We start from the raw sequence: 20677 nt of genomic DNA on the forward strand, positions 1-20677 counted from the left end.
GTTGTCTGACTACAACCCCCATCATGCCTGGCCAACTGAACTCAGCGCCATTGAACTCGGTTCATTACTTCTAGGTAAATATGCTTAAGTTACGGCTGCAAGGCCCCATCTGCACTATGCAGCATCGTATCACTTTCAACAGTCATAACTTCTGCCAAAGAATCGTTAAAAATGTAGTTTGTTAAGGGTGTTGAGAGTTGTTAGAGGAGATGCCTGTTCCCCTCAAAGCTAGTTTCCAGGGTTCCCTAGGAAAAGGGGTTGATTGTTAGCCCACTCTGAGAATTGTAGTTGTGAGGAGAACTGGTGTCCCCTCACACTCCTCTCAGCACCCTTAACAAGCGACACTTCCCATGATTCTTTGGGGGAAGCCATGGCTGTTTAAAGTGGTATGATACAGCTTCAAATGCATAGTGCAGACGGGGCCTTAAAGCTGCAACAGGTTTCTGCATCTTCCACCATCACGAAGCCTATTCAAGATGGCACATTTGAAAACTCCCAAGATTGAGGCTCACAATCATGTTCCAGACCCAAAGTAATTAGGACTACCTCTTGAGGCAAAAGCATTCCGGGATCCTGGCACTTCCCTGCTGTCAATTATGTGACTTCTTGTTTCCTAAAGCAGTTTGGACTGACATAAAAGGCCACGTGGAACCATTTCAGAACACCTCAAATTCAGCACTTAGGATTTTATTGTCCAACACAGAAATGTACAGGTGACCTGTGGTTTGTACAGCTTTCTCGACAGAACTTGTCAGCATCCCAAAAAGCAGGAGGGTTCTCAAAGCAACGTATCAGAACATCATGGCTTCTAGTCCATCTTCCATAAACTTCTTATAGATGGCCATAAACTTAGCCACAAATGCTTCCAGGTGATAAATGGCCTTGCTGCCCAGCTGCAGTCGGTGCTCATAGAAAGCTGCCATCTGTGCAACCTCTCCTTTCAGCTGTCCATCACAGTTGTTCAGAAGTTCAGTCAGAAGGCCCTAAAATAAGCAATACCCAACAGTGAGAGAATGGAAGGCTCTACTCCCTAGAATGTTATGGGTACCATGGGCACTCAACAATCCAGAAAGTTACCCTGTGAGAATCAAGCCATTCAAATGATAATCTCCAATTTGGTAGGAGGAGGGACATTGTCATACAAATAACAGAACTATTAATATCACATCTGCAGAGATATGCAATATATACCTGGTTCCAGATACCCCAGTAATTAGGAATGGAATTACAGTGGTACCTCTACTTACGAATTTAATGCGTTCCGAACGCACATTCGTAAGTCGAAAAAAATTGTAAGTCGAATCCCACAGGAATGCATTGGGAGAAAAAATTCGTAAGTCAAAGCAACCCTATCTAAAAATTCGTAAGTAGAAAAAATCCTATCTAAACCGCATCCAAGATGGCGGATGGAGCTCCATTCGTAAGTAGAAACATTCGTAAGTTATTTGTAAGTAGAGGTACCACTGTACAAGATTCAGAGCACTATCATTGAATCAGAGAATTGTAGAGTTGGAAGGGACCCTGAGGATCATCTAGTCCAACCCCTTGCAATGCAGGAATAGGCAGCTGCAGGGATCAAACTTGCAACCTTGGTGTCATCAGCGCCACGCTCTTAACCTACTGAGCTATCCAGGCTGCACTATGAACGGTGAAAATTAAAAATGATAACACATGCATGCCACACTTCCATTTAATCCTAGTCTCTGTTACTAAACCAATTAATAACCACAACATCAGTTACCTTTATTATAATCTCTGGAGGAATGCAATGGGTCAAGAGTTCATAGAGTCGCCCACGAACTTCCAGGAGCCTGTTGGAATAAAATCATTGGAAAGCTAATGCTTGGTTTTAACTCCCTGTAATGCAAAGTTTTAATGTTTAGTAACCGGCTTTTAAGTCTTTTTATTTCATTCATATATATATATATATGCAGCTATGACAATCTCAGTCAAATTACCGAGTCAGAAAATTCAGTTCTCAAAGCATTCAAGCTCAATTTGTTTCTGCTTTTTAAATCATGGGTGCACATAGCCCCAAGAACTCCAGGCTGGACGGGGTTAGGGATGGATCAGGGATGCATCTCTACTGGCAAAGAAAAACTTTGTTGGTGAGGGACCTCGGACGCCCCCACTAAGCCCACTTAAAGCTCTGTGGGCACAGATCTACCAGCCGTAGGTCCTGAACAAGGGTGTTCTGGGTGTCTGGCAGAGGAAGCCTTGGCTCTGCTGGACCAGTTTGGGACTGGTATGGATAATTTCCTTCCCACTTGTTTCAAGGGAGGAGGAAATGTAATATTAAAAAATACAAACGTTGCCAGGGCAAAAGGAAGCACTTCTCCTTGCCTCCCATCCTGGTAGAGGACTTTCGAAGTGCTAGGATTACTCTGCCCACTGTCAAACATGCTTACTTCCAGGAAGTTAGCATGGCCCAAGAGCAACTCGTCTGATGTTCTGTTATCTTTTTAGACATTTGCAGCAAAGTAACAATGGATGAAAACATTTACTCTTAAGAGCTTCAATCACTCATATGGCTCGTCCTTATCTGAACTGGTTTGCTACTGGTGCACGGTGGACCGTGAAGAGTGCCAGAGCGCACGGAAACGCCGTTTATTTGTAAAAAAATATATACAAATATTGCATGTACCGTAGCATTGTGGGGTTAAACTTGTTAAGCCTGCAGATGAGGGGAGCATCTCCGTAGTTGGGAATGAAGAGAAGACTCTCGTGCTCCTTGAGTTTTGGGGGATCTGGAAGCATGGGTCATGTAGCCAGAGGGTATATTTAGAGACTCAGAAGAATACATGAGCAGATAACGGCATGATCTCAGCAGACAAAGGAACTGGAGCTTTTAAAATTTGGGAAATTGGACATCAGTCGATAGTGTTAAGGGACTATGCCTAGGCAGGGAGAGCTGGGCTATATTTAACATACATTTTTTTGCTCCATTGGGTGGAATGCTTTTCTGTGCATTTTAACTTTCCTTGTGCTTAATTTTTTTCCTAAGAACTGGCTTCATCTTTTTACTCAACTTTTAACTTTGTTTCATTTATTTAAAAGCACTAATGTGGTAGTGTTTGTTAATATAACCCCATGTCTAATGTGGTAATTTTGGGTTGCCTGGTGAAAGGCAGCCTTGTAGAAAAGGGTATTTGAAAGATATTTAATATAGTGGAAAGAAATATATTAATTATTTATACTATGCTTCCTATGCCAATTCACTGAAACACCAAGTGATTTAATTAATTATGCCAACATTTCTGGTAGGAAAACAAGTTTTTCCTCTTACGTTTGGAGGACACTATTAAGAGAAATTTTGAGGATGCCAGCTTACCTAATTTTGAGATACCTGGTATAATTGTTTTGATCATCCTGAATAATCGCCTGAATCTGAAAGCCTACAGCTGGCCAAAAGCTAGCAAGCAATCCTGCAACTCTATTCTCCTGAGCCGCGTTTTCCAAGTGGAACAGCTTGTTAACAGCAGCATCGTCAGTGCTCTGCAATTTCTAAACAAGGCTTACAACAGCAACAAACTTCTCTAACATGTCATGGTCCAACACAAGGAAGTCTCAAAATGCTTGTTGGGTTGCTTGAAATGACAGGAAACCATCTACAAGCCACGACAGCTGGCAGCAGCTCTATAGTTAACGTGAGAGTTGTCAGTGTCTCTTGCTGGCAGTAGAGAGCCGTTTTATTTATATGCACCTTTTAAAATCCTGAGTGTTGAAAAGAAATGATGAGGCAGGTACCTTGGAATTAAAAACAATTTTCTCCTGGCCCTGGATTTTACCGGCACATGCGTTATTCAACCCCAGTAGTCTCTTATAGGCACCTTCAAAGGCCCTGCTCCTCTATTTCAGCAAATGCTACCTGGTACCGAGCTAATAGGAAGTCCACCACTATGAAGCACAGACAAGGTTATTCCACAACCACAGAGCTGCTATTGTCCAAAGGTGCAGGATGTGTTCTAAAATCAGGCTGCTTGCTGCAAGATGGTAGGTAAGAGGACACACAGGTCAATCATGGAATTGTAGGCAGCCACCAGGAGAGCGCAAAATATGGTCTGAAGCTCAACATCAAAAAAACAAAGATCATGGCCACTGGTCCCATCACCTCCTGGCAAATAGAAGGGGAAGAAATGGAGGCAGTGATAGATTTTACTTTCTTGGGCTCCTTGATCACTGCAGATGGTGACAGCAGTCATGAAATTAAAAGACGCATGCTTCTTGGGAGAAAAGCAATGACAAACCTAGACAGCATCTTAAAAAGCAGAGACATCACCTTGCCGACAAAGGTCCGTATAGTTAAAGCTATGGTTTTCCCAGTAGTGATGTATGGAAGTGAGAGTTGGGCCATCAAGAAGGCTGATCGCCAAAGAATTGATGCTTTTGAATTATGGTGCTGGAGGAGACTCTTGAGAGTCCCATGGACTGCAAGAAGATCAAACCTATCCATTCTGAAGGAAATCAGCCTTGAGTGCTCACTGGAAGGACAGATCGTGAAGCTGAGGCTCCAATACTTTGGCCACCTCATGAGAAGAGAAGACTCCCTGGAAAAGACCCTGAAGTTGGGAAAGATTGAGGGCACTAGGAGAAGGGGACAACAGAGGACGAGATAGTTGGACAGTGTTCTTGGAGCTACGAACCTGAGTTTGACCAAACTGCGGGAGGCAGTGCAAGACAGGAGTGCCTGGCGTGCTATGGTCCATGGGGTCACGAAGAGTCGGACACGACTAAACGACTAAACAACACAACAACCTATTTTTCTATGCCTAAAGCAACAAATAAAAAATAGCTCACATCAAAAAGGACCACACAGAAGGGAAGAGGGGGGAGGAGGGGGGGAGGTCAAACCCAGCTTTAAAATGGACCCCTTTGACTCTCTATACCCACGGGTACCACTGGTGGCAGAAGAGGACCTGTGGGGGGGGGGAATGGAGGGACAGAGTTTTTATATTGGATGTTTGTTTTGTTTGTATTAAAATCAATAAAAATTATTATTAAAAAAAGGACCACACAGAGGGGAATCTGTGTTGAAAACATCCATATCTGCAACATACGTTTAAAGAACTATTATACCCTTGGAAGGTCATGGCTTCTCCCAAAGAATCCTGGGAGTTCAGCAGAGCAGTTTAACAATCAATCCCTCTTTCCAGGGTTTTCAAGAAACCGTAGCTCTGTGAGGCAAACAGAGGTGTCCTAACAACTCTCAGCACCCTCGACAAACTAGTTCCCAACCAGCCATATAAATAGTGGCTTTAAATGTATGGTGCAAATGTGGCCCACTTCACACACTGCCATATCTCTTAAGAGTTTTAATGAGATCAGCAGCAGAACACATGACTAACAGTATCATCCGTTCACAGCAAGGAAAGATTCAGTGCTCCAAATTCACCGTGACAGGATGTCATTCTGTTTCTGCCAATGCAATATATCTAAAGCTAGAAAAATGGCTGGCAGCTGTAAAGAGGACAGCGATGAACAAGTGCCAACACCACAGCACTTCATTCGCTGAAAGAAAAATTTTTACAGCGCAAACAAACAAACAAAGATGCTCTCATCTGATCCAGCTGGAAATGCTTCATTGCACTGAGCAAGCAAGTTTGTTTTACAACAGCCTGGTTCACTGCAGCTATTTTTAGAATATCAAAGATGGCTGCTAACGGGAACTTTACATCCCAATAAGTTATTTTGCGCACTGCATACCATAGGAACGTCCTTGCTGGAAAATAGCCGAGACTCCACCAAGCCCAGCTATCTGCTACTCTTTCCTTACAAAGAAATTGGAAATAATACACAGTTGAAGTTTCTCTGTGGTGTACATCTGGCTAATTCAGATGACAACCTTGACCTGGGTTAAGAGCTCTGAGAACTTAAATAAGTATGTGTTGGCCGATTCGGACCTCTTTTTCTTATGGCAACACGGACCACTCATAACGTAGGAATTTTCTTCACAACTATGAGCAAGGCAGTGGGGTGGGGTAAGGTGAAGAAAAGCTACGACAATGAACTGTAAAGTTGCTCCCCGCCCCTGCTCAAGCTGCACAGAAAAAGCAATTTGGTTCCTGAAATTCAGTCTGATTGTGCAGATAAAATATAAGTGATAGAATTCTACAGGCAGGCACCTCCGTATGGCAGAGGTGCCAGGCACCATCCTGTCGCCCAGGCATCTTCGCTTGGTTGCGAGTGCAAAATGCGACTGGCTAATTTCAAACACTGAGACCATAACCATCGTGGCTAGTAGCTACTGTGATCTGCTCCAAAACAACAAGAATTTCTGTGAAGGAACTGGGATTTAATATATATATATATAATTGTCTCGAAGCTTTAGGTGCCCAGGAGGCAGAATACTATATGTTACTGCCTGCAGCAGATTTATTTGTTTAGGAACACAGGTTGCCACTTTAGACCAGGTGAGACCACTTACCAAGAAGCCCAGTTTTGTGTATTCTGATTGGCCGTGGTTCTCCATGGTCTCAGGAAGAGAACCGTGTTTTCCATCACTGGCTACCTGCTTCTTTTAACTGGAAGTGAACCTGGGACTTTCTTCATACCATGCACATGCTTTTGGCTGCGAGGTTGTGCAGCAGTTTCAGGATTCCTGTATGCAGTTAACTATCCGCTTTCAGAAATCTTTTTTTCCAAACATTTACACACCGATATAAAAGCAGGTTTAATACCTTAATGACCAAGGCTAACCTCATCAGCCTGAAATTTACTTCAATCAACTCCTACCGGTTTTTTATCGAGTTCCTGGAAATGCACTCTGTCTAGACATTCGAGCACACACAGTATTAAACTGCTACGCTGCATTTTAATATGGGACAACTTACAAGCACCATCAATTTTACAGCTAGGCACTGTCCCCCACCACACTGACCTACCTCTGCGGGGTCTGCTGACCAACAATGGCGTTTGCCGTCTCTCTCAGATATACCTCCCAGTCCGTCTCAGAAATGTCTTGGTCTGGAGTGAAAGGATACCTGTGGAACAAACCGTGATGACTTCCTTAAATACCAAACGGACAAACAAACAAAAAGCCCCTTTGTAACCAAAACTCCCTCCTGTATTCACCCATTCTTCTGGACTTACTGTTGCACCCTGCATGCCTCACACATCAGAAGGGCCTTTCGGAGATTTCGGCCAGACTTTTCTGCAATCCTCTGAGCAAGTTCTCGAGGAAGAACCAGACCCTCCTTCTTACACACAACAGACAATACGTTGCAGATCTAGAGATTCAACAGGACAATTAATAGTTTTGCATGGTGCCTCACTTTCCAAAAATTCCAAGTATCTCTGCTCTAGTCAAAATTGCTGCAGCTGTCAGCAATTTGTATTGTATTATTTTATGTACTGTGGCTTGCTGTTGTTTTCTTGATTATAGTTTAGAAATTATTTATTGTAACCGCTGAGTGGATTTCTGTTTAACTTTTATATGTTATTATTATTACTTAATACTATTCTAATGATTGTTGAATGTTACTTTTTTATATAGGTTACCTATTTTAAAGTTATGTTTTATTATCACATTTTTGTATTGCATTAGATTGTTTTAAGATGTACATTTTTTGTTTCTTCAGCTTGTAAACCGCCTTTAGTATTGTAAGATAGACAGTATACAAATCAAAAATGATGATGATGATATGCGAAAGCACAAAGGAGCCAATTTTACAAATAATGCTTGCGGGTGACCTGCGCCCACCTTCTGAGTCACCTCTTTCTTGCCACAAGCCCCATTTGCCAGCCCTCCTGGGTACCAGGTAAGAGCAATGCGATCCCTTCCCAAGTGCATTCCTCCACGAAGGAATAAATTCCTTCCTGCTGCTCCTTGAGCCAGGGACAAACCACATCAGCAGTTGCTCCCTGTATTCTTCACAGTAGCAATGAGACAGACATACCGGTACTACCAGCCTACCTCAAAGGATTGTAAGAAATAAACAGATACATTGATAAAGTGCCTTCAGCAACTACTTAACAAATTCTAAGGGTTGATCTTTGGTATTTTCTAGTTTCAGAGAAATGCTTGGAGAAGTGTGGACTAGAGAACGCTTGGAACTAAGCATTGGTGGCAAAGTGATGGAGTTTCAAAGACCTCCAACAGTTCTTTATCTCCCTCCCATGACTATCATACCTATCATTAGGGGTCCAGCTATTTCTTAGTCCACAGACACTTCCACCCCATTCCAATCCTTGCTAAACAAATAAAAAATTACAACCCACATTTTTTGAAGAAAACCGCAGTCATGCAAAGTACTGTAAAGGGGAACCTAATTTGGAAGTGTTCCACACACAAAGAGACACAGGATTAACTAGGCAGACAGAGTCTGGGGGAAACAAAGAACAAGGAATCCCAAATCAGGTATTTAAACTTGTTGCATCCAACATTGCACAGAGTAAAATGCAAGTGCACGGAAGGGCTGCCTGTCTGCCGTTGCCTTGAACCTACATCTTCAATGCTGGGTGCAGGCACTCGCACTGCAAGGCACCTGCTTCGGATAGGTGCAATGACTTTCGATGTAGAATTGCAGCACAGAATTAATCTGCAGGTAGCCATATACTTCTCCATGGTTCGGCGCAACGCATGCTGGGCATCTTTTGTAAGCTTGTCCACTTCAGTCAACAGCACCACTGAAAAACAAAACAAAACAAAGCCAGCCTTTATCATGCTCTCACAGAGTCTATCTTAACTTGGCTTTTAGCTTCTGCTGATACAATGGGGCAGGATTAGAGAAAACCTTCCCACTTGTGCCTTTTCCCCTGAAGTTCCCGAGAGGTGCAATCCTGCGCTGATGCCAGTTTGTGTAAATATTCTAACCATATGTGTGGGAAAGGCACATCGCCTGAAACAGCCAACAAATGGCTAGCTTAGCCACGACAGCACTGAAGAAGGGTTCTTGCAACTGGGATGCCTCTGACCTTGCTTTGAATCCGGGATCTTCCACTTGCTATTTATTTCCAGCATCTCCAGGTAAGGCTGAGAAAGGATCCTGTTTGAAACCCTGGAGAACAACTGCAAGTCAGTGTATTCTCCAGTCCTGGTATTCTCCAGATGTTGTTGGACAACAGCTCCCATCATCTGTGACCACTTAGCTGGGGCTAATGGGAGTTGTAGTTCAACAATATGTATGACTTGCTTATATGGCAGCTTCCTATGTTCACATGGGTCTTTCCCACGAGAGAAGCACTTTGCCAGGAAGGAAGGTACTACATAGCAGCCGGGGGGGGGGGGGTGCAGAGACTCTGCATTGAACCTCATCCATGTGATTAGAAAGTATTTACATATGCATGAAATCGCAGTACGGTACAATGAAATGTCTTCCTTATTGTTCTGTATGAGTGAGTGTGACAAGTCAGGAACTGGCTTGAGCTGGTGCTACTTTTGCAAAAAAATAAAATAAAAATAACACTACCTTGCCACTTCCCACCAAGAACAATGACAAAAAAGCCAGCTTAGTTCAGCCAAAGAAAACTGATGATCAGCTGAAGCCGATGAATGAATATTGTTACAGAGCCAATGCACACTGCTGCAAATCTTTTATATCCAAGGTTCAAAAGGTATTTGTTTAAAGCATTTTTTTTACCCAGCTCTTCAGCTGAAAAGGCTCCCAGAGCAGCTTACGAAGATCAGAAATAAAGAGTCCTTGCCCTCAGGCTTACAATCTAAACGACAGGACACACAAGGAAAGGGGCTTGGGAGGGAGGCAGAAAAAAGAAGCAGCTATGTCAAGCACTTGTTCTTAGTTACACAATTCTGATCCCTGGATTCAGAGTCCAGAGAGCCAACCTTTACAGGTAGTAATGTTAGTGATGATACCACAGCTATTTTAAAAAAAATCAACACTGTAAACTGAAGGTTGCATTTGGCTGCAATAAGCTTAAGAGCGGGTGCTCTACAGGAATTTCAAACGTTGCAAAACCGAGAGCCTCTCATGTATGCGGTGCCAGGGTGCAGCCTGGAAGTCTGCCAAGCATATTGCTACTATAATATTGCCCTCGTGCAAACAGATTATCTGCCTCCAATTCCATCTGCCAGATCAGGCTCAGCAATAGACCATTCTACTTAACATGCAGAAGGTCCCCTGGAGAGTCCCTGCCAGTCAGTGCAGACAATACGGAGCTAGATGGAGCAAGGATCTCACTGGGTATAAGGCAGTTCCTAGGTTCCTAAATGAAGGGAACCATAGAGTATTTTGAGAATACAAAGTCACAGAAGAATCAACAGATGAGAAGAATCTAGACACCTTCTAACAACATGCAAACCTCAGCCTCCCCCTTTCTGAATACCATGAAGCTCAGAGCAAAAATTCAAACATCAATAGCTTTGGATCTTTTGGACAATTATTACAATTACAGAAATAAATACTATTATCTGGAACCCAAGTATTGCCCATATTTCAATTCCCCCCCCCCCCAATTTCTGAAATGCATGCATTTCTGTTGGGGAACTACAATATTTCTAGAAATTTTGTGTCTCTAAAAGTGACGGAAGACAAAAAGAGCTGGAGAATATAAAGGATTTACAATATTCAAAGAAGCATATGGCTGATCTTGTGCAAAGTACTGCAAGATATTTTTCTTCAAGGTTATTGCTCATTTACAGACCTTTAAAATCTCGCTGGGTGCTTGTCTCAAGTTGCTGTGATTGAGCTAATGTCTTCAGTAATTCCTGAATTACCACCCGGTCACTGTTTCCTGCATCACTGAAAATAAGTTCAGATTAAAATACAATACTCAAGGAGGGTGCAGTGCATGGCTGGGGGGGGGTCTCAAGGGGCAGACAGAGAGGACTGGAGGGCCGCATATGCAAACAATTCCTTAAAGATACAGCCATACCTCAGAAGTTGAATGGAATCCATTCCGGAAGTCCGTTCAACTTCCAAAACGTTCGAAAACGAAGGAGTGGATTCTGATTGGCTGCAGGAAGCTCCTGCATCCAATCAGAAGCTGTGTCGGACGTTCAGGTTCCAAAGAACAATTGCAAACTGGAACACACACTTTTGGATTTGCGGCATTCAGGAGCCAAAACGTTCAACCAGCAATGCATTCGGGATCGAAGTTACGACTGTACTATGGTTTCTTTAACAGTAAAGCTGGAGCTAGCTTTAAAATTGCAACAATAAAACAATTCTCTTCTAGCAGCTCAGTAGCTTTTGCTGCAATGGGCTATAAAATTTACTCCTCTGAAAATTATAAGAATTGCAAAATTCCCACAGCCTGCTACTGCATCTTGTGAGCTTACTGCAAATATACCTTGGGTTAACTTCAAGGTGATAGTTGCTGGCAATAGTGCTAATTTCAATCTTCTTTTTAGAAGGTGCCTGAAACGAAAGATTGAACAAAAAATGCATTTTAAAGAGATCAGTGGCGGAAAGACTTAGCTGACATCAGTGGGTTATGAATACAGGCTTCAAAAACCACACACTGCTAACTGCTTAGCATGAACTGAGTTGAAGTACTTGAAGGGCTTAATGGCACCCAGGCTGCAATGCACCAGGGAAGCTACGAAATAAAGAGACTCAGCGTGAAAATGGCTGCAGGTGGAATGGCGTGCAAGGAAAAGGGTAACACCCTGGGTTCAAAGCTCTCAAATTCAAGCAGCATGCTAACCTCTCGGAAAAGACGATATGTGCCCCAGTTTGCATGTGGCTTTAAATAATAGTTTAAAACGAACTAAGGTTTCATGCGAATGAGCAGCGTGGCCAAGCACAATACTCAGATGTTCCTTCTCCTTCTCTGCCACGAAACTGACTTGTCATGTTGTTGTCCAAATCTGGGTTCATGAATAATCTTATGCACTTCTTTCAGGTTGCCTCTGGCTTGCCTATTCTCTAAACTAAAAAGCACCGCATTAAGGAAATTGCGGCATCCTCTGAATCATTTTCATTTCCCGTTTCTAAACCTGTTACAACTCTTTTGGAGTTGAGGTGACCAGGACTGTACAGATTTGTATAGCAGCCTTATGATATTGTTTGTTTTCCCTTCCTTTCCTAATGATCCCTAGCATGGCATTCCAGCTCTTCTCACAGCTGCTGTGTACTGGGTTGACATCTCCATCAAGCTAGACCAGGGGTAGTCAACCTTTTTATACCTACCGCCCACTAATGCATCTTTCTTGATGGTAAAATTTCCTTAGCGCCCACTAGTGCTCAATGGAAGGAGGATTCAGCTTGTGCAGTAGAACCTCCTACTGCCCACCTAGAATCCTGAAATGGCCACCAGTGGGTGGCAGGGACCAGGTTGACGACCCCTGAGCTAGACACTATGACCCCAAGGACTTGTTCCTGATCGGTCACTACCAGTTCGTGATCTTCAGTATCCAGCTCAGCTTCTAATATTGTGGTTTTAAGTAACTCATAAGCATTTGGGGGGGGGTATTTGACACTTTTGTCTTTCAGCTTTCTTTCTTACCAATCCCCTCATTTGGAGAAGATCGCTCTTTTGAAGTCAAATGTGACCATGCTGATTTCTTTACGCAAATGGCGTAAATACACATATATTTAATTTAATAGCACTATGGTTACTGTTCCAAACTGTTTCATCAACATTCTAGATTCAGGTAGGTAGTCATGTTGGTCTGACGCAGTCAAAATAAAGAAAAAAAATTAAAGTAGCACCTTAGAGACCAACTAAATTTGTTCTCGGTATAAGCTTCCGTGTGCATGCATACTTCTTCAGAACAAATTTAGTTGGTCTCTAAGGGACGCAGATGGCGCTGTGGTCTAAACCAGAGCCTAGGGCTTGCAGATCAGGTCAGTGGTTCAAATCCCCGCGACGGGGTGAGCTCCCGTTGCTCGGTCCCAGCTCCTGTCCACCTAGCAGTTCGAAAGCACGTCAAAAGTGCAAGTAGATAAATAGGTACCACTCCGGCGGGAAGGTAAACGGCGTTTCCGTGCACTGCTCTGGTTTCGCCAGAAGTGGGTTTGTCGTGCTGGCCACATGACCCGAAAGCTGTACGCCAGCTCCCTCGGCTAGTAAAGCGAGATGAGCACCGCAACCCCAGAGTCGTCCACGACTGGACCTAATAGTCAGGGGTCCCTTTACCTTTAAGGTGCTACTGGACAATTTTTAAATTTGTTTCACCAACACTTACTTCTCACACCAGATCCCAGGCAGGATTTAAGTCCAGGTTCACTGCCCTTTTGGTCAGTTCCATGACCAACTGTCCTTGGGCAGAGTCGTTTGGGGTATCTATAGAGATTTTACATTATACTTCCAGCTTCTCTATAAGAAGATTACAACTTTCCAATTTCTTATACGTTGAATCATCACTGGTGTCGCTTCCGATTTTAGGAACTAAAATTCTGCTTCTCTAAAAACATTCTTCATGTGTACAGTAAGGCTTTCAAGTATACCTTTTACGCACGGTGATTAAATAGACCTTATCTAGTTCAGATCAAACTACAAAATGAAGCTATATAGACACTGCAGCATCATTCTGCTCTGCCCTATTTTAGTTTAAAAGTGCCAACCTTCACATCTCTTTCTGTGTTTATATTAATAACATGCCACTACTTTATACGCAGGGATTTTGAAGATGATGAAAAAGACATTTGTCAAGTTCTACCCATAGCTAGATGCCAAAGAGCCCTCAGATAGGAAAGCATCTGACAGGAAGGGAAGCTGATATTTTGAAAGACTATCTACTTAAAACTGTTCCACTTTAAACTCCCCAGCATTAAGACCTTTGCAGGCACAACATGTTCCCATAATGTCTTATTAACTTAAGCAGGAAAATTTAATTTAAAAAGAAATAAAAACGCCAAGAGAGACTGTTTGCACAATGCTTTGGAAATATCTGTCTTCTCCAAGAACTCTGCTGATTACTAACCACTCTCTTTGCAATTTGCTGATTAGAATGCAAGCTTTTCCCCAAAAAAGATTTTTGAATTGATAGAAAGAAAATCTTTAGTAATAGATTTTCCAGGGCTGTTTCACTCTCCAAGCACTATGGTAACTATGCAAAGAGTTCATTATATTTGTTAAAAGCATCACTTTGCAAATACTTCTTATCAAGTTATTGGTGGCATGTGAGAAAACAATAATAATTAGTCAGTGAAGCCCACAATAAAGACAAACTGGTTTCTTGACACTAACTGCAGGCTTCAGCCTGAGACAGCAGGAAATGTAAGCTAAGTGCCCGACTAAATCATTTCAAATATCACACAACTGAAGGGAGATAATAGTACCGGTAAATCCTTGGCAGTGATTTGCCAGGGAGAATCCCTCCAGCACAGAATGTTTACAGCCTAATCAAGTACTAATTCGTAATAGGAGGAAACAGCCACTGGTTATTTAACCAACTGTGGAAATGGTGCTTAAACTGCCTGTAGGTCCTTTTCCAGCCTGGACACACAAGGGCAAAAGTGTGTAGACAGCGACAGACATGCCTCCTCCACCTCCAAACTTTGCAGACTTAGGGTGGAGGTCTGAAGGGGCCTGTAAGTGTGTTTGCCTGAACACGCGTACAAGCCCCCACATTATCAAGGTGCACAATTGCAAGGAAGCTGGGAAATATATTCAGGTAAACATGCTTACATGTGAAACTCTCAGCGGTTGGGAGTGAAAGGGGCAGAACTGGAGATATTGGATTGCCCTGATTTGTGCATCCCTTTGGACATCAGGGGTGAGGAAGTTCGGGCCTAGGGAACAAATATAGTCTATGCACTTTTGCCATAGGTGCCAAGTTCCGGATTGAAAAATCCGGGATCAGCAGCGCCACGGCACCGGAAGTCGCTTCTACGCACTTCTCGACATGCGTAGAAGCGACTTCCAATGCCACTGTGCCCATTTCCAAAATGTCCACAGCGCCAGAAGTTGCTTTTACGCATGTCCGGAAGTGCGTAGAAGCGACTTCCGGTGCCGGCGCGGCACCAGAAGAACATGGCCGCCGGCTGGAGCTCCGTAATCCGGGGGAATACGGGGTATTTTGCCATTTGGGACACCTGCAGGAAACGGTAAGAAAATACAGGGGTTTCCTGGGGGAAACGGGGTACAGTACTTGGCAGCTATGACTTTTGCCCTCATGCACTCAGGTCGGACAACTTTTAGAGATTAAAAACTAGCATGTGTTGAAATGTGCTGGCTTTTCCTGCATTATGTTGACAGTCAACATCTTTATCTCATTTTGTAAATATGAAGTTAGGATAGATTCTTACAGTTATGCTCTGATGTTCAATCCTCAGCTTCTCCACTCCAGAGCCATACAGTTCTCTCAGCAGGCACATTATTCTGGTCTTTTTCCCTGCTCCTGAAGGCCCATACACTAACAGATGAGGAAAGTCACCACACTGAACCTGTCAAATGGAATACAGTAAAACTGAATTATAGTAATGTCTTAGTCATCCTCACACTAGTTTTACAGCCCTTCACAATGTTGTCTTTTACTTTGGAAGGCCATCGATTTAGACACGAGCACAAAATAGAGAGTTCAAGAGGACATGAAACTGTGACCATGTATGGCGTGAGTCTGATAGAAGACCTTGGTGCATTGGGTTTTCTAGGAGTCAGGTGGCTTGAGAACACATCCCAAAACAAACTAGGACCTGGAAAACCAGAGTTCAAATCCCCACTCAATCATGAATCTTGGGCAGGTCTTCAACTCTCAGCCTAACCTACCTCACAAGGTTGTTGTGAAAATAATATAGAGAAGAAGATGTGCCCCCTTGAGATCCTTGGAGGAAAATGGAATATACAGTAAATGGAATAAAAATAAAAATAGTCAGAAAGTGGCATACAGAAACTTGAAAATAACTTTGAGAACCCAATTTTTAATAAACTAATGCAGAATTCTGTTGCAAGCCATAGACACCCTTATCCATGGGTGTAGCCAAGATTTTTGTTGGGGGTGGGGTAGGACTTTTGTTAGGGCGGGACAGAACTAATGTGACTGGTCCATTAGTTAAGAATTTCTATTGTTTTACTTGATCAGGGGAGCATAAGCCACCCCTTGGCTTATTTGGGCATTAAGTCCTAGGATCAAAGAGTTGGAAGGACCTCAAAGGTCATCTGGTTCAACCTTCTGCTGTTAAAGGAAATCCACAACCACAGCATCTCCAATAAGTGAAATTCCTCCAATAGGTGGAAAATGAAAGAAAGTATACCACCTTTTGAAGCAAACTTAATGGAACTCAGTTGCAGAGCACTTTTTCCCCTCTCCCCCCCCCCCTTTTTTTGCATGGTCTGCAGAGTAAAGATTCCAGTTCTCGTAACATCTCTAGCCTGGTAGTCCTGGAGAGCTGTTGCTGCCACCAGCCATTGTAGAAAATAATGGGCTATGAAACAACCATCTGATTCTATTCTATTCAGGGCAGTTTTCTAGTTTCCTAATGGATCAGGGTTAGAATGTCAATGACCTAAGTTCCCCAAGCTAGTTGACTGAGTTCTATCTTATGAGACTGCCAGTCTCATTGGATGCCTACAAAAGAATATTTTGGGATTCACAGGTTCATCCTGCCAGGTTTACATACATCTTTCATTATTTGGCCACAGCACCTAGCTCCATTTAATTTGTGGTTGACTGCATTCCAGAACCAGGCCTGTCTTCTTGTATCACAGGAGCCAACCCTTGAAATCTCTGTCAGATGAACTATTTTAACCCCAAAATAATCGCTTCTGGCAACAGAGCAATTGCAGATTTTATGGTCAAGAGTACACAAAGTGTTCCTACTTCATTTTAGATCTGACAAACAATGTATTACAGTGGCACCGAGTTAAGTTTATATATAGACAATTACCCTGGGGTAAATCCAGGGTAATTCCATAAACAAGCCACCAACGTGAACAGCAGCAGCTAGAGTTAGAGAGAAAAAGTCATGGGAGGAGATCACCAATGGTTAATGCTTTGGTAACTTGAGCCTGTCTAATACCGGTACAGTGGTACCTCGGTTTACAAACACAATTGGTTCCGGAAGTCTGTACTTAACCTGAAGCGTACTTAACCTGAAGCGAACTTTCCCATTGAAAGTAATGGAAAGTGGATTAATCTGTTCCAGACGGGTCCGCGGAGTACTCAACCTGAAGCGTACTTAACCCGAGGAATGAGTGTAATTGGTTCCGGAAGTCCGTACTTAACCTGAAGCGTACTGTACTTAACCTGAAGCAAACTATCCCATTGAAAGTAATGGAAAGTGGATTAATCCGTTCCAGACGGGTCCGCGGAGTACTTAAACTGAAAATACTCAAACCAAGGTGTACTTAAACCGAGGTATGACTGTATGTATTCTTTAACCTAGAAGCCCTATTCCCAAATCCCTAATGGATGGTGAGTGTTGAAGGGAAAACATAACTACACACAAAGACCCCAAAAAAACTTCCTGTTAAAAAAATTACATGTTCCAGGATTGAGCTTTTTGCTCAAATCAAACCACAAGAGCCAAAACTTCCAAACCAAGACACAGTGGCATTGTGATGTTCGCTTTGTGAAATTTTTGAATGCAGAGTCACACAAGTAGTGGAATCCCCCCCCCTCCCCACACCGCAACCGAAAAATAATTATTTGTGCAATCAAAGACATATCATTGCCTAAAGTCCACTGGAATTGGAGCATTCTTAAGTTTGCCCTGGGTTCAATTTACTTAGTAGCCATGTTCTCTGTCTTGGAAGTGTGGTATTATCACAAATTCCTGGTGCTGCAAACAGTCACTGCCTTATACAGAGACAGACAGTATAAGCTGCCTTATATTGAGATATTCCCCTGGCCCATCCAATCCTGTGTACAAGAGCCTCCCCACTACATATGTTTTGGATTACAACTTCCAATAGCCCAGCCACCAGAGTCATGCTGACTAGGACTGATAGGAGTGGACTGGAGGTCACCAGGCTAGGGGAGGCTGGTCTATTCTGAGAGCCAGCAACTCTCCAGGGGTTCAGACAAGCCTTTCCAGCCCTACTGCCAAACGCTAAACTTGGTTACCATTCAGGCTTTGCATTAAAAGGTCACAGGCTTCATCTCTGGCATTTCATGGACTTTCCGCCCTCCTATTTTACATTGGAGTTTTTTTCTCTAAACATGTGTGCCTGCATGTGTAAATATTCTTGCCAACTGACATATTTTGTGCTTAAGATGGAAGGAGTTCAGGTCTGCGAAAGCTCATGCCCCAACCAATCTTGTACGGTATGGTACATATTTGGTACTCCCAAACACCATAATTTTTGCTTTGCACCTGCTGATGAGCAGCGTCATGAGGGAGAGAAGCTATGGTGCTTTTCCAAACCAGGGTTCAGTACCTCGATAAGTGAGGCGGTAACGAAGAGAAATAAATGCACCTGAGGACATACACAATGCATTTTCGTCATCGCAGCTTACCCCGTCCAAATGTATCCAAGAGCCTGACTTAACTTGAGCTCACGCATCAGCCACATAAAGAGTATCCTCAGTAAGTAGGTATGCACACATGCTCACTACACATGCTCAGATACTTTTCTTTTTCTTATTACTTCAAGTACTGCAGGACTGAAATCAATCCCAGGACTGCCCTAGGCTGGAACCTAGGGCAGGGACCTCATAGGGGAGCAGTACTGACCTTTGAGGGGCACAGTTTCGTACAGATTCACTGGATTTTTGTACTGAAACTTTCTTTGGCATTTGAGAAAGATAACCAAATATTTTCGCATTGCCTAGTCTTGCAATTTAAATTAAATTTAGCAGTTCAAGTTTTGTGCTTTTCATTCTTTTCCTACAAAACATCTGTTTTTGAAAATTGAAGAAATAATAATAATAATAATAATAATAATAATAATAATAATGGTGCAAATAGGTAGCTCTGCCTAGAACTGGCACTTGCTATAACCCAAAAAAAGGAAGGGGGGGCCGACGGATTGAAGCTACTGCGGAGAGCAAAAACACTCGCCAATACCCGAGGCCCAGCGTGGCAAAATACGAAGGTCCCCAAAAGCCGCCGAATAGGTGAAGAGCATAGCTGTCAAGTTTTCCTTTTTCTCGCGAGGAAGCCTATTCAGCATAAGGGGATTTCCCTTTATAAAAGGGAGAACTTGACAGCTATGGTGAAGAGATAAGTAAGAGAAGGGCACCCGAACATGTGCAGAGCGCCAGCCGCCTGTCTCCCTCTCTCCCTATCTCTCTCACCAGGTTGCGAAGCTGCGCTGCCTGATCCCGGTGATAGTCCACTTTGCCGAGGGAGTTCGGCCGGTATTTGTCCACCCAGAGACTCATGGCCACGATCCGCCGAAGGGAAAAAAAGAAGAAACCAGGTTGCAAAAAAGGAAAAGGAAAAAGCGCGCGCTCCTCCGCAGCGCTCCCGCCCACGATAGGCGACTTAAGCGCCGCCGCCCCGTGAAACGTCACCGAGCATGCGCACGAGCTCCTCGTTTAGGTCGTCAGCCTCAGTTCTTTCACTTCCGCCAGTTCGATCGAATCTGGGCCCCGCCTTCCTCCCTTACGGTGGCCGCCTGGGGATAAAATAATGAAACAAAGGGAAGCTTAACGCAGGCGGAGAGCAGGGGCGGCGAAGTGGAGAGTAGCGCGCGCCGCCTCGTGCAGGAGATCGCGGCGCTGGCGGGGGCTGTGCCATGGGTTTTCTCTGGGCCACAGTGCTCCTAAGAATTTGTGCTCTGAGTCACCTGCTCGGCAGCATTTGCTTATTGCTTTATGTTCTGCCTTTGCTCACGATTGCATAGAATCATAGAACTTAGAAGGGGTCCCAGGGGGTCATCACGTCCAACCCCCCTGCAATGCAGAAATCTCAGCTAACAACTTGCATGGCAGGTGGCCATCCAACCTCTGCATAAAAACCTCCACAACCTCCCGAAAAAGTCCGTTCCACTGTCAAACTGTTCAATTATTGGGATTAAAACATTTTTTTATGTATCTTGTTTTTACAGTATATTGTGATTTTATGTCATAACTGCCCTGAGTGAGACCCGTGGGTATAGGGCAGTATGTATACAAATTTAATTAATTAATTAATAATAGTGGTGCAAAGAACTAGATACAGTACTCCAGATGCAGCCTGCCCCCTCCCAGTCTATTTTAGCCTCCACAACAATCCTATGAAGTAGGCTAGGCGGATAGGGGGAAAAGCTGGGCCAAGGTTGGTACATAATCCCGAGAGTATTATGGATAGATTGGGATTTGAACCTCCATATCCCCTGGACACACTGGCTCCAGCTCCTATCTGCCTCAGCTAGTATGGCCGTATGTCAGGGATGACAAGAGCTCTGGCCTTACAACATCCAGGGAAGGGGGGGGCACAGGTTCCCCATCCCTAATTCAGTGCAACATCCTGATTCCCACAGTACACTTAGCCAGAAGCATTGGTGAAGCTTACAGTGGCATGGCATGGTGGCAGCAGCCCCTTCCCAGCCTCTGAAATCAGAAATATTCACTGAACCTGGAGGTTTCATTTAGCTATCAAGTTAATATCTGCTGACAGAAGTGTCCTCTGTGAACCTGAAGTGTTAGGCTGTTGCTTAGAGGTGGTGATGGGGTGGATGTGGGCCAATAAACTGCAGCTGAATCTTGCAGATAGATATCTGAAAGGCTGCCTCCTTCTCTGCAAACCCCTTGAGGGGTTAAGAGCAGCACAGGGCAGTTCCGCTGCCTTCAGAAGCTTGGGGTGGTGATGAGGAATGAGCTTTCCCTGCGGCAGCCCCTAAAATGTGGAACTCCCTTCCACTCAGAAGTGCCCCTGGCACCTTCACTCCTTTAACCTGAGCCCCCTGA

The 20677-nt window shown here is 43.7% G+C and overlaps 1 protein-coding gene across 1 annotated transcript; it reads right to left on the bottom strand.

The window, feature by feature from the left end:
* Window positions 1-671: 671 nt before the first annotated feature.
* On the bottom strand, window positions 672-19338 carry RFC3 (replication factor C subunit 3). Its single transcript, XM_035116271.3, has 9 exons — window positions 19082-19338; window positions 15153-15290; window positions 11248-11315; window positions 10600-10697; window positions 8444-8625; window positions 7090-7226; window positions 6882-6980; window positions 1742-1811; window positions 672-983 (listed from the first exon to the last, which is right to left on the bottom strand). The coding sequence occupies exons 1-9, from the start codon at window positions 19166-19168 to the stop codon at window positions 792-794; spliced, it is 1071 nt and encodes a 356-aa protein (XP_034972162.1). The 5' UTR covers window positions 19169-19338; the 3' UTR covers window positions 672-791.
* Between the last annotated feature and the right edge of the window lie 1339 nt (window positions 19339-20677).

The sequence above is a fragment of the Zootoca vivipara genome, chromosome 4 (assembly GCF_965207765.1).
Source record: "Zootoca vivipara chromosome 4, rZooViv2.hap1.1, whole genome shotgun sequence".
Lineage (NCBI taxonomy): Eukaryota > Metazoa > Chordata > Lepidosauria > Squamata > Lacertidae > Zootoca > Zootoca vivipara.